The sequence below is a fragment of the Leuresthes tenuis genome, unplaced genomic scaffold (assembly GCF_036924035.1).
Source record: "Leuresthes tenuis unplaced genomic scaffold, fLeuTen1.0.hap1 SCAF_20, whole genome shotgun sequence".
NCBI lineage: Eukaryota > Metazoa > Chordata > Actinopteri > Atheriniformes > Atherinopsidae > Leuresthes > Leuresthes tenuis.
This window is the reverse complement of record NW_027325374.1, coordinates 23,158,346-23,169,380: the sequence shown is the minus strand read 5'-3', so window position 1 is coordinate 23,169,380 and position 11,035 is coordinate 23,158,346. Positions and strand designations below refer to the sequence as shown.

The window sequence follows — 11,035 nt, the reverse complement described above, 5'->3', positions numbered from 1 at the left end:
ATAGTTATATGTAGCGATTCATTTTCATCACTCTTACTTATTAAAAGCGGAACAGCAAAAACACATCAGGAAATTTTATATGAAATACAGTTAAAAACATCCAGGTTAATGCAACAGGGGAGGGAAATAGTGTTCATGTGGGTACCAGCTCATGTAGGAATAAAAGGAAATGAAAAAGCAGACAAAGCTGCTAAGGATGCAGTAAAGAAAGAGGTGGTGGAAATGAAAGTAAAATTATCAAAAACAGAAGGGAAAAGTTTAGTATGGAAAGAAATAAACAATCAGTGGAATCAATATTGGAAGAATCAGGAAAAAGGAAGACATTTATATAAATTACAAAGTTTAGCAGGAGAGGCAGGGTGTTATGGACAGAACAGAACAAGTCATTATTAGCAGGATAAGAATAGGTCATTGTAAACTGAATAATACACTTAAGATAATGGGGAAACATCCAACTGGGCAGTGTAGCTTTGGGGAGAAGGAGACAGTGGAACGTGTGTTGATAGCATGTCCCAGATATGGAAGGGAGAGGAAAATAATGAAGATAGGGCTGCAGAGGGCAGGAATAACAGAATATAATTTGAAAAACATAGTAGAATCTGCTAAGTCTAAAGAAGGGAGGAGAATAACAATACGATTCTTGGTAAATACTGGAATAATTAAAAGAATATAGAAAAGAAGAAATAAGGAAAAAAAGGACAAATTTAGTCCAGTAGATGGCGGCATATGCAACACCAAGGATGCCAGCTGCTATTAAATATCAAAGAAGAAGAAGAACATCCAAACTCCAGACCAGTTGATGGCAGTAATGAACAAAAGCGTTGCTTCCCAACCGCCCCAAAAGTAAAAAGAAGTCAACAAAGGCGCCTTTAGTTGATCCTTCATGTCAGCTAGAAGAAGGGGAAAGAAACGGCTTAGCTTAAACAAACAACAACAGACTAATGCATGTATATAGTTACACATAGGTTTCGTTGGACTGTCCGGCCGGTTTTCAGCGCTTTGTTTGACGTGTATTAACGGTGACATGGCGCCGCACAGTTTAATGACAGCAACTGCCAGCCTGCTCGCGAGGTCGTTCAGCGTTGTCTCGCACGCGGGCGCTGCAGCGAGGTAGCTAACCCAGTCTAACGGCTGTGTTCACGAGCTGGGGCTGTGGGTAGAAATGTATGAAAAAAATATCCGTGTTTGGGAGGGGAACGTGACTTAGCATTACTGAAAGTCACGTTAATACTCTGGATTAAAAAGAAAATTACAATGTTGTCGTCATAGTAATAATACTAAGACGGGAAAAGTACTTACTGAAGGTTAACAGGCATTCCACAAACTGATGCGTGTCATGTGGAACCTGGCTGGTTAAAGCAAAAGATGGAATTATGTTCTTTAACGCGTGCAGTTAGCTGTGAACCAATGTCAGTGAATGAATGGCTGACATTGGCTCTGCAAGCAAGAGGAAATCAAACACTTTGAAAAGTTGTTTGCATTGCTGGGAATGAGGGAGTTAACAATTTAAGCAGGAACGCGTGATTTCGACATTAGAGAAAATAGGTGCTTGGCGGTGTGGTGGGTGAAAAAAGACAGTAAAATGTAGTAGATGGTAACCTGTTTGTCTGTTGTTCTTAGATGCAGCGGTGTCTTCTCTGCATTTGTCAACCCAGTTAAATATTTGAGCTCTCAGACCAACGGCCCTCCAAAGAGACCACTGAATGGATATATGAGATATGTTCTGCAACAGAAGCCAGTCGAGACGAGACAAAACCCAGGTGATCCTGCAAACTGGAGTCTTTTATGAATGTAGTTTACATGTTTATTTTCTTCTACTTAAGAAAGAACACGGAGAGAAAACCTATCAGCAACTCAATCATAAATGACTGGGGGGGATTTTCTGCACATAATCTGCCCTCTCTCTCCCTGTTGTCTTATTTTGCTGTGTGGTGTGTTTCTTGGCTGTAGCCTTTGGGTAGTGGATGAAAAGTCAAGTCATAACTACAACTCTGAATTTGGTCAAATAGTCCATTCGGGTTAGGATGGAGAGAAATGATGATTTATTCATCTGTTTTATATGCCTTTTTCCTGGGATTAATTTAAATGAATACAAGGACAGGAGGGTGAGAGTGACTTTAATTCAATTAAATTTTATTTATATAGCGCCAAATTACAACCATTGTCATCTCAAGGCACTTAAATAATATAGTCCAATTCAAGCCAATTGGAATTCAATTCATTGTAATCATAATCCAATTCATTCATATAGAGCCAATTAAAAAAAATAAATAAATAATATCATAGCTAAGGAAACCAACAGATTGCACCGAAACCTGTCTTCAGTCCAGAACCAGACTCGGGAAGAAACCTCTGGCAGAACCAGACTCGGGAAGGGTGTCCAGCCGCCTCGACCAGCGACTTCATCTTCCACTTTGGTTGCTTTTTCGTTTCTTTTCTGAATTACCAGCCTTGATAATTAATTAATATTTTATGTATTATGAATATTGTATTATGCTTGTATAGGAGGAGGATGGTTATTCAGTTTTTTTATTTGTAAATAAGAAAAAACAAAAACAAACTTTGCCCGCCCAAAAAAAGTCACAGCAGAAAACATTAGCGTTCCTATTCAAACACATCACTGTTACAGAAAACACATGAAATATGTGTGCTAAGGCTAATTAATCAAATCATCATCGCTAATGTTAACGTTTACAGCTAACAATATGAGTAAGCAGCAAGCTAACTCTCTGTTTACGCTAATTTTAGCAGCTAACTAGCCAGTTAGCTTACCAAGATGACGTCCCTCTTCACAGTCAGCCACAACAACATGCTTCCTTTTCAGGTGCTCTGCATCATCGTTGTGCTGCCGTGGAAGGCAAGTTCTGCCTTTTAGATATTGCATTGCACACATTTGTCATTAGTTTTCTTAAAATGCTCCCACACTTTTGAGCTCCGTTGCCCGGTAGTCATGATACCAGAGCCCGTCTGGATTAACTTCCTGTGACATCATGGCTGACCCCGGTTACCTTTACTGCACATGTGGACAGAAAGCCAGACGCACCATTTAAAAAAAAAAAAAAAAAAAAAAGCTACGAGTCGACTAATCGTGGCAGCCCTAGTTTCCATGGCCGAGCTGCATCCAAGCCATACATCACCAAGTGCAATGCAAAGCGTCGGATGCAGTGGTGTAAAGCACGCCGCCACTGGACTCTAAAGCAGTGGAGACGCGTTCTCTGGAATGACGACTCACGCTTCTCCATCTGGAAATCTGATGGAGGAGTCTGGGTTTGGTGGTTGCCAGGGGAACGGTACTTGTCTGACTGCATTGTGTAAAGTTTGGTGTAATTTTTGGTGGAGGGGGGATTATGGTGTTTGGTTGTTTTTCAGGAGCTGGGCTTGGCCCCTTAGTTCCAGTGAAAGGAACTCTGAATGCTTCAGCATACCAAGAGATTTTGGACTATTTCAGGCTCCCAACTCTGTGGAAACAGTTTGGGGATGGACCCTTCCTGTTCCAACATGACCAGAGCACAAAGCAAGGTCCATAAAGACATGGATGAGCCAGTTTGGTGTGGAAGAACCTGACTGGCCTGCACAGAGTCTTGACCTCAACCCGATACAACACCTTTGGGATGAATTAGAGCAGAGACTGTGAGCCATGCCTTCTGTCCAACATCAGTGTCTGACCTCACAAATGCACTTCTGAAAGAATGGTAAAAAATTCCCATAAACACACTCCTAAACCTTGTGGAAAGCTTGTCCAGAAGAGTTGAAGCTGTTATAGCTGCAAAGGGTGGGCTGACGTCATATTAAACCCTATGGATTAAGAATGGGATGTCACTTAAGTTCAGATGCATGTAAAGGCAGATGAGCGAATACTTTTGACAATATAGTGTGTGTATTTATGTGCGTATTTATGTATGTGTATGTGTGCGTGTATATATATATATATATATACGCACATGGTTTTCCAACAGCTATCTTTTCATTTTTCCCAGCAGAAATTAAATCTGTTGAGATCATCAGGAAAATCGCCCAGCAGTGGAGAATGATGAGCCCAGAGCAGAAACAGGTATGTAAAAAAAACTTGAAAAAACTCTCCTTTTTCATTCTGTTCCTTTTGGTTTTTGGTTATGCTACATTTTTAAATGCCAAATGAGTGCAGTTACTGATAAAATGGAAAACTCATTCAATATCTTCTTTAATCATGCTTACAGCAGTCGTTTTTGTGACCAAAGCTTATAGTGGTCTCTCTCCATTATAGCCTTTTCAGGAGGCCTCTCTCCAGGCCAGGGAGCAGTTTAAGGTTGACTTTCTGAGATACCAGGCCCAGCTGACGCCAGCACAGCTCCAGCAGCAAGCCATGGAGAAAAGGCAGAGGTTGGCCAAAAGAAAGGCCATCCGAAAGAAGAGGGTAAGAGTAGTAATAGTAGTAGATAAGAATAGAGGTCATATGCGGGTCTATTAATCAGAGTAGTCTGATACTGCTTTAGATAATTAGATAATTTCCCTTGAAACGCTTTAAATTAGTACAGTTAAGACTTTTTTATACCTTCATGGAAGATGCCAGCACACGTTCTCAGCCCCTGCAGATAGCCACATTTTTAACACAGATGGACAAATATACAGTCCCCAAAAATCTATTAATGCGTCGGTTCCTGGTCACCTCCCTTTGGAGATTCTTTTCTTTTTTCGCATGTTCAACTGGAAGGAGGCCTAATGGCAGACCCAGACCTTTGTCTGAGAACATCTCAGGATCCCCTATAAAGAGCTGGAGAATGCTGCTGGGGAGAGGGATGCCTTGGTTTCCCCTCTGGACGAGTTGCCTCCACAACCTGACCTACGTGGAAGAAAATGGGTGGACGGATGTTGCATGTGGCTATGGCAAAATTTGTTATTTGTTGCTGCAGAGCTGTAGACCCCTTTGACTGAGAATATTTTACCATTTCATCACTGTGTTATTGAGTAGTTGGTGTATAGTATTGTTCATTGTGTTCATCAGCTCGTGCAGAGTTCTTCTTAACTCAGTCAGCTCCAGGGGCTCCAGAGCAGTCCCCAGCTCAGAGCCAGTCTTCTTTATCAGATTATTCAATTTCTTTGAGTCTCTGGCTCTGAAACTGCTGCTCCAACAGATGCTGAAAAGCAGATTGTACTCTCCACCACAGACTTATAGAGGATATAAAACATCTTGATGCAGACATTGAAGGACGTAAGGTGTCTCAAGGGTTAGTCTACTCTCGTCTTTGTTGTAGACAGCCTCGATGGTGCACTTCCAGTTCAGTCTTTTGTCCAGGTGAGCACCCAGGTATCTGTAGCCTCCCGTCTTGTCTCCTGGCATAGCATCGTGTTTGGTTTATTCCTGGTCTTGATATGACATTTGTTACAAACTATATAAACAAAACCGAACTGAATTGAATTATATATTTTTTGCCATATTGCCCAGCCCTAATCAGTAGTATCAAAAGCTGCACTGAGATCTAACTGGACCAGCACAGATATTCTAAAAGCAGACTGAAACTTTTCATATAAGCTGTTGTTCTCGGTAAAAAAGGAAAAAAATAATTCTAGAATTTTAGAAATAAAAGGAACGTTGGATGTAGGTCTGTAAATGCATAAACATCAGGGTCAAGAGTTACTTAACAGTGGCGTTAAAGGTAGCTTAGGTAGGTAGCTTAAAGGCCCGAGCTACATAGTCCATTGAAAGAGACTGATTGATACGCTCAACTACAGAAGTATTGATCAGAGGCACATCCTTAAACAGTTGAGTTTGGATGGGATCCAATTGACATATTCAAGTTTGGCAAATCAATGGGGAAAAAAAGCAGTTAAAAAAGGCTTTTCAAAATTATCTGGATTCATAGCAGCAAAGGAAGATTGATTTTTTTTTTCCCTTTACAGACAAAATGTAATTCTACACTGTTATGCACAGGAACATTATGTTATGAACAGCATCATGGCTCTCAGTCAGCCTGGCCACAGTACTAAAAAGAAACCTAGGATTGTTTTCATGTTACTTGATTAGCTGTGAATAGTATGTGTAGCTATCCTGCGTGTTTTTCTCTTTTGAACCAGACTGACATAGTCTTTGAATTAGATAAAACGCCATTTCCTCTGAGTTTTCTCTAGTTTGTTTAAGGTTATGCAAAGTGGGAAATCATACATAGACAAAAACTTTTTCATTTATTTTATTTTAGAGCAACAGTGTCTACAGCTGAATGTAGAGAGAATACCATATTGATTAAAGTCTGGGAAGAGTACTAGGGGACGTAGGAAACATTGTTAACAACAGTTCTTTAAATGGAATTGAATTGTAGACTTGTATTGACAGCATCTTCAAAACACACACCTTTATTATTGAATGTTTTCAGGAAATGGTTTGACAAAAGAACATTTTTAGGAAATTTCACCGGATTTTCCATTTCGATGCTAAGACAAGATTAAGTGTGGTTGCTGCACTTTGGTCACCATATGAGAAAAGCCAGTTGAATGCAATACAGAGGCTGTTATTGTCATCAAAGTTTTTCAGAAATAAAAAACTAATTTAGAAAAATCATATTTAAACCGGATGGGTGGGGGTGTCAGCCATTTTTTTCTCTTTTTCATTAAGTAACTATTTAAACTAAATGGAACAGTTCAGTTGAACTACATTCATGTTTGTTTTTATCTGTTATGGTTCAGAATTGGAATTCACCCTTAATGAGGAATAATCATGAAAGACTCATATTTCCTAACAAAAATCAGGAAAACCTTTTGAACTTGTCTGACAGCGATCTATCACTGTAACCTCTGTAAACAGCTGTTGTTCCAGAAAATGAAGTAATGTGAAAGTAAAACAACATAGCTTGAAGAATGACCATGACATCCCAGCACAGAACGAGTGTTGGAAAAACAGAACAGATAAAGGAGATCAAGATGCTTTGGTGCAGTGTGCAGCAGTAGCTGTGCAGCAGCAGCTGTGCAGCAGCAGCGGCTGTGCAGCACTCAAGTGCTAAACAATTAGTGCGTGTTTTTTCGGCGGTCAGCAAGTCCGCTGTTATTCATTTGCATACTCTTTTCCCTGAATTTTGTTCTCTGAAACAACAAGATAATGAACCACAAATTTGCTGTTTCCATGGTTTCACTGTGACTTTTAATTACAGACAGTAACTGTTCAACGCAAGTCATTAGTAAATCTCTTTCTTTGTGTTCTTGTTCTTTAGTTCTAGAATGCTGCCATACCTATTGGCAGGCTGCTGCTGCTGTAGCTGTCTTTCTTTGCATGTTTTGGCTGGAATGAGATATAAAATAATGCTTATGATGATATTATGATGCTTAACCATGGCAGCGGGAAAATTGTTTGCATGTGGGTGCAACTTATTGAGCTTTCCAAATACCAAGAAATGCCTGTGCTTAGACCCCAAATCCAGATGAGTTGAAGAGAAGATGTTGAGGATAAAGTAATGTTATGGAATTTTAATAAATTCAATTGTCTTTCTGAGCTAGATATGCAATGAGCCTTTGAAAAATAACCCTGTTTCCTTATCTGAGAAGTAAACATTTTCCATGTTTGTGTGTTCCAGGAGTTGACCAGCTTGGGGAAACCCAAACGGCCTCGCTCTCCTTTTAACATCTTCATGTCGGACCATTTTGAGGAGGCCAGAGGAGCCACCACTCCAGTAAGAAACCCCAGCACAGTCACTTGACAATGTTGCTTTTCATTGTTTGTATGAGGTGGTACTGATCCCTGTGAATTCCTACCATATCGTGGTGGAGGGGTCCGACTGCCTCAAGGATTCCAGGAGCTATTGTCCATAGTACGGTTATCTAATGCAAATAGGTGAGGGGCCAGAGTAAATACATTTCAAAGCCCATATTGTGTGTGTATGTGTGCTTTTGTGCTTGTGTACACCGTATTTTCGTGAATATAAGACGCATCAGTCAAAAGATGCGTCACGAAGAGACAATAAGTAGCATTTATTTAGAAATTTATTTCACAAAATCCAAGACCTGCTTTTCAGTGAACTCACGGAAACTGTCGACCTCAGCTTGGAAGTCTGCCGGCAGTTTCTGACACACTGCTGTCCTTGCTCTGATAGAGAGGCAGTTGCTTTGCATGAAGCGGTAACACCAAGAAGCCCCGCCTGCAAAGTCATTTATATTTCTCTCCTTGGCAGTACGTTGGTCAAGCACCCACCTGTGGACTCGTTTGATTCCAGTTTTCGGCTGCATATTGTACCGCCTGCAGTTTGTGATCTGCAGAAGAGGATTTTCTTTCTCAGTTGTCTTTAAGTTAATGTTTCAGAGGTACAGGAGCAGCAGATAGTTGTCACAAGCCTAGAGTGTCCTCTTGTGGCTGTAGATAGCAATGTTTACTCCTTGGTTCATGTCAGTCAGTGTGAATTAAAATTTAAAAACATGTTTAATTATACATATTTTGATGTATAAGTCGCACATGACTATAAGTCACAGACTGTAAAGTGCGACTTCTAGTCCAGAAAATATGGTGCTTGGTTGTTTGAGTCTCTGTGCTGCTTGTGAGGGCTCCAGTAGTACCTGCTCAGATGAACTTTCTGTGAGTAATTCTTTAAGTTTTAATCTCGTCATAATTTCAGAGGAACACCATCCCCACAGCGAAGCATGGGGGTGGTATCATGCTGCGGGGGCGTTTTTCATCAGCAGGGGCTGGAATCTGGTTAGAATTTAGGGAATGATGGATGGTACTAAATACAGGGAAGTTTTTGAGCAAAACCTGTTTCAGTCCTCCAGAGACTGGGATGGAGGTTCTTCTTCCAGCAGGACAATGACTCAGCATTCTGCTAAAACAACACTTAGCAGTGGGGGTGAATATTAAGCATATGTAATAATATGAGCAAATTTCAAGGAATGTATGTATGTAGTTGGGAGAACAGGTGTGTTTTGTGTGTGTGTGAGTGTGTGTGTGATAAAGTCTCTTCAAGTGAATGAGAAATCAGATCTAAATTGTCTTCTCAAAGTTATCACAGGAAAGTGTGTAATGCATGAATGAAGTCTGGTAAAGGAAAAACAGAGGTGAAGAGAACTAAAAGCACATAAAGCGAACAAACAAAAAAATAAAAAAATAACTAAAACATTACATGAAGACAAGGCAAACATGAATGTTGCATATCAGTCATATAATAATAGATAATGGAAATGAAGATCCTTTAAATGCTGAGAGAAGGACAAGTTTCATTGTTTTGCTCAACAGTACTGAGACGATGCTGCTGTTGGTCTTTCAGGCAAAAATGAAGTCACTGTTGGAGGACTGGAGAAATCTGTTCAGTCATCAGAAACAGGTTTGCCACACAATCATCTTTTTTTTATTATTTCTTTATTGGCTATCAAGTGTATTGATTGATACTGGGTACTGATTTCCTCTGTTTCACTTAGGTCTACACACAGCTTGCTGAGGATGACAAAATTCGTTACAAGAATGAAATGAAGTCGTGGGAGGACCACATGGTGGAGATTGGACGAGAAGACCTTATCCGGGAACAGACCCTGTCTAACAAGAAAATACCTGGTGCTAAAAGTGCAGTGGTCAAGAAAGAAGCAAAGAGTGGGAAGGCTAAAACAGTGAAGAAAGTCACAGCCGCTCGGAAGTCCAAAGCAACCAGCAAAACTACAAAAAGTACCACAGGCAAAACTGTCCTCAAAGGCTCCACAAAGAAAAAATAAGATGCATTTGTCGAACTTGTTAAGATGAGTGTTCTGATGACTCGTGGGCGTTCTCTGCTTTGTTTGACTTTAGGTTTAGTTTTTCTTTTTTTTGTTTCATCTCCAACTTCACAAAGATCCTAAATGTTCTTTCACATTATTATGACTGAAGCATTTCGCATCACAACATGAGTGTCTTTGTACAGTGACAGTTACAACAAATAAACCCTAAGAAAGGGATTTTTCAAATGTACAGCTGAGTTTATTATCATCCTTTGCACATGAACCAATGATATCCCCATTAACTGGTTGGTTAGATTGGTTGAATCTCTATCTCCTAGTGATGCAGAATGGTTTAGAAAATATTCATTGAGCCTTTTAAGTGACATCATGGGGCAACAACACTGTTGATACTTATCTGCAATGTTTAAAGAAGTCATTCTAGCCCTGAATATAACCACTGTTCTATTTGCCGTCCTAACACAAGCACAGTCTTCTACTCTTGATTATCCCACTTTTAATATTGATAATCCTTCTTTTAATATAAGTTTAACTCGCAGGTTTTCTGTTTTAAAAAATGGAAGAAAAATGGTCCTAAACAAACTATGAGTGGTTGTCTTAACTTCTCCATAATGGAAAGTCCATCTCCTTCAAATGGAAAGAAGAATCTTACAACCTGCAACAGCTGGTCAGTGTAGTTTTTATCAGAAGCTACTTAAACTAGAGGCAAGAATGTTGAAGAGGATGGTCTTTGGATGCTAATTGATTAACAAGACAGTGTTTGTCATAGCTAATAGGTGGTAGGTTCCAGGATTGACCCTTCACATGTTGAAATGTCTTTCTACAAGTTACTGACTGTCATAGAGCACCATAAAGTTTTTCTCAATTATATGTAGCTTTGGATAACAGCATCTGTTAAAGTAATGCTCATATGATTAATCAGTACTAACTAGACATAAACTGTTAAAGGAAGTCAGATTGTATTGAGAGTTTAACACATTGTCACATTGGTTTGGTCTTTTCATAAGATTTGATAGCAATAACTTGATTCTCTTTAACTTTAAAAAAGGCAATGTGCTGATTGGTTTCAGTGGCTCTCGGTACCAGTGACACTGCTCCATTAAACACAACCTTACAATCATCAGTGCCACATAAGCATCAGTTGCAACCTCAAGTCTAGACTGTTTTATTAGTCTAGACCATAGATTCCAAATCTTGCCCATGAGATAATACTAAATCTCTACTAGGGCTGCTGATGCACCACTAATACTAAAAATCCCAGAATGCTCTGCTTGTGCGTTGGCACCTCAATCAGGACCCACAAGCACCCCCTCCTCGGTTGACATTCATGAGCGACCTCATACTACCAGTCGCATCGGGCCACCCCTCCTGAAAATGGCCA

General features: G+C 39.9%; 1 protein-coding gene across 2 annotated transcripts; it reads left to right on the top strand.

Moving 5' to 3' along the window:
* The first annotated feature begins 841 nt into the window (after positions 1 to 841).
* Positions 842 to 9,878, top strand: tfam (transcription factor A, mitochondrial). Of its 2 annotated transcripts, none has more exons than XM_072373344.1 (7): positions 842 to 1,110; positions 1,621 to 1,760; positions 3,978 to 4,051; positions 4,244 to 4,393; positions 7,539 to 7,634; positions 9,216 to 9,272; positions 9,367 to 9,878. In XM_072373344.1, the coding sequence occupies exons 1-7, from the start codon at positions 1,025 to 1,027 to the stop codon at positions 9,652 to 9,654; spliced, it is 891 nt and encodes a 296-aa protein (XP_072229445.1). In that variant the 5' UTR covers positions 842 to 1,024; the 3' UTR covers positions 9,655 to 9,878. The 2 variants fall into 2 exon arrangements, with proteins under 2 accessions (XP_072229445.1, XP_072229446.1); XM_072373345.1 differs by having other exon boundaries at positions 843 to 1,110; positions 3,981 to 4,051.
* The last annotated feature ends 1,157 nt before the right edge of the window (positions 9,879 to 11,035 follow it).

What these genes read in the sequence shown, in the direction of transcription:
- tfam (XM_072373344.1), top strand. Translation starts at nt 1,025, where the DNA reads ATGGCGCCGCACAGTTTAATGACAGCAACTGCCAGCCTGCTCGCGAGG. An exon ending in TGAGCCCAGAGCAGAAACAG is followed by an intron (nt 4,052 to 4,243) that starts GTATGTAAAAAA and finishes TCTCCATTATAG; the next exon opens with CCTTTTCAGGAGGCCTCTCT. An exon ending in CCAGAGGAGCCACCACTCCA is followed by an intron (nt 7,635 to 9,215) that starts GTAAGAAACCCC and finishes TTGGTCTTTCAG; the next exon opens with GCAAAAATGAAGTCACTGTT.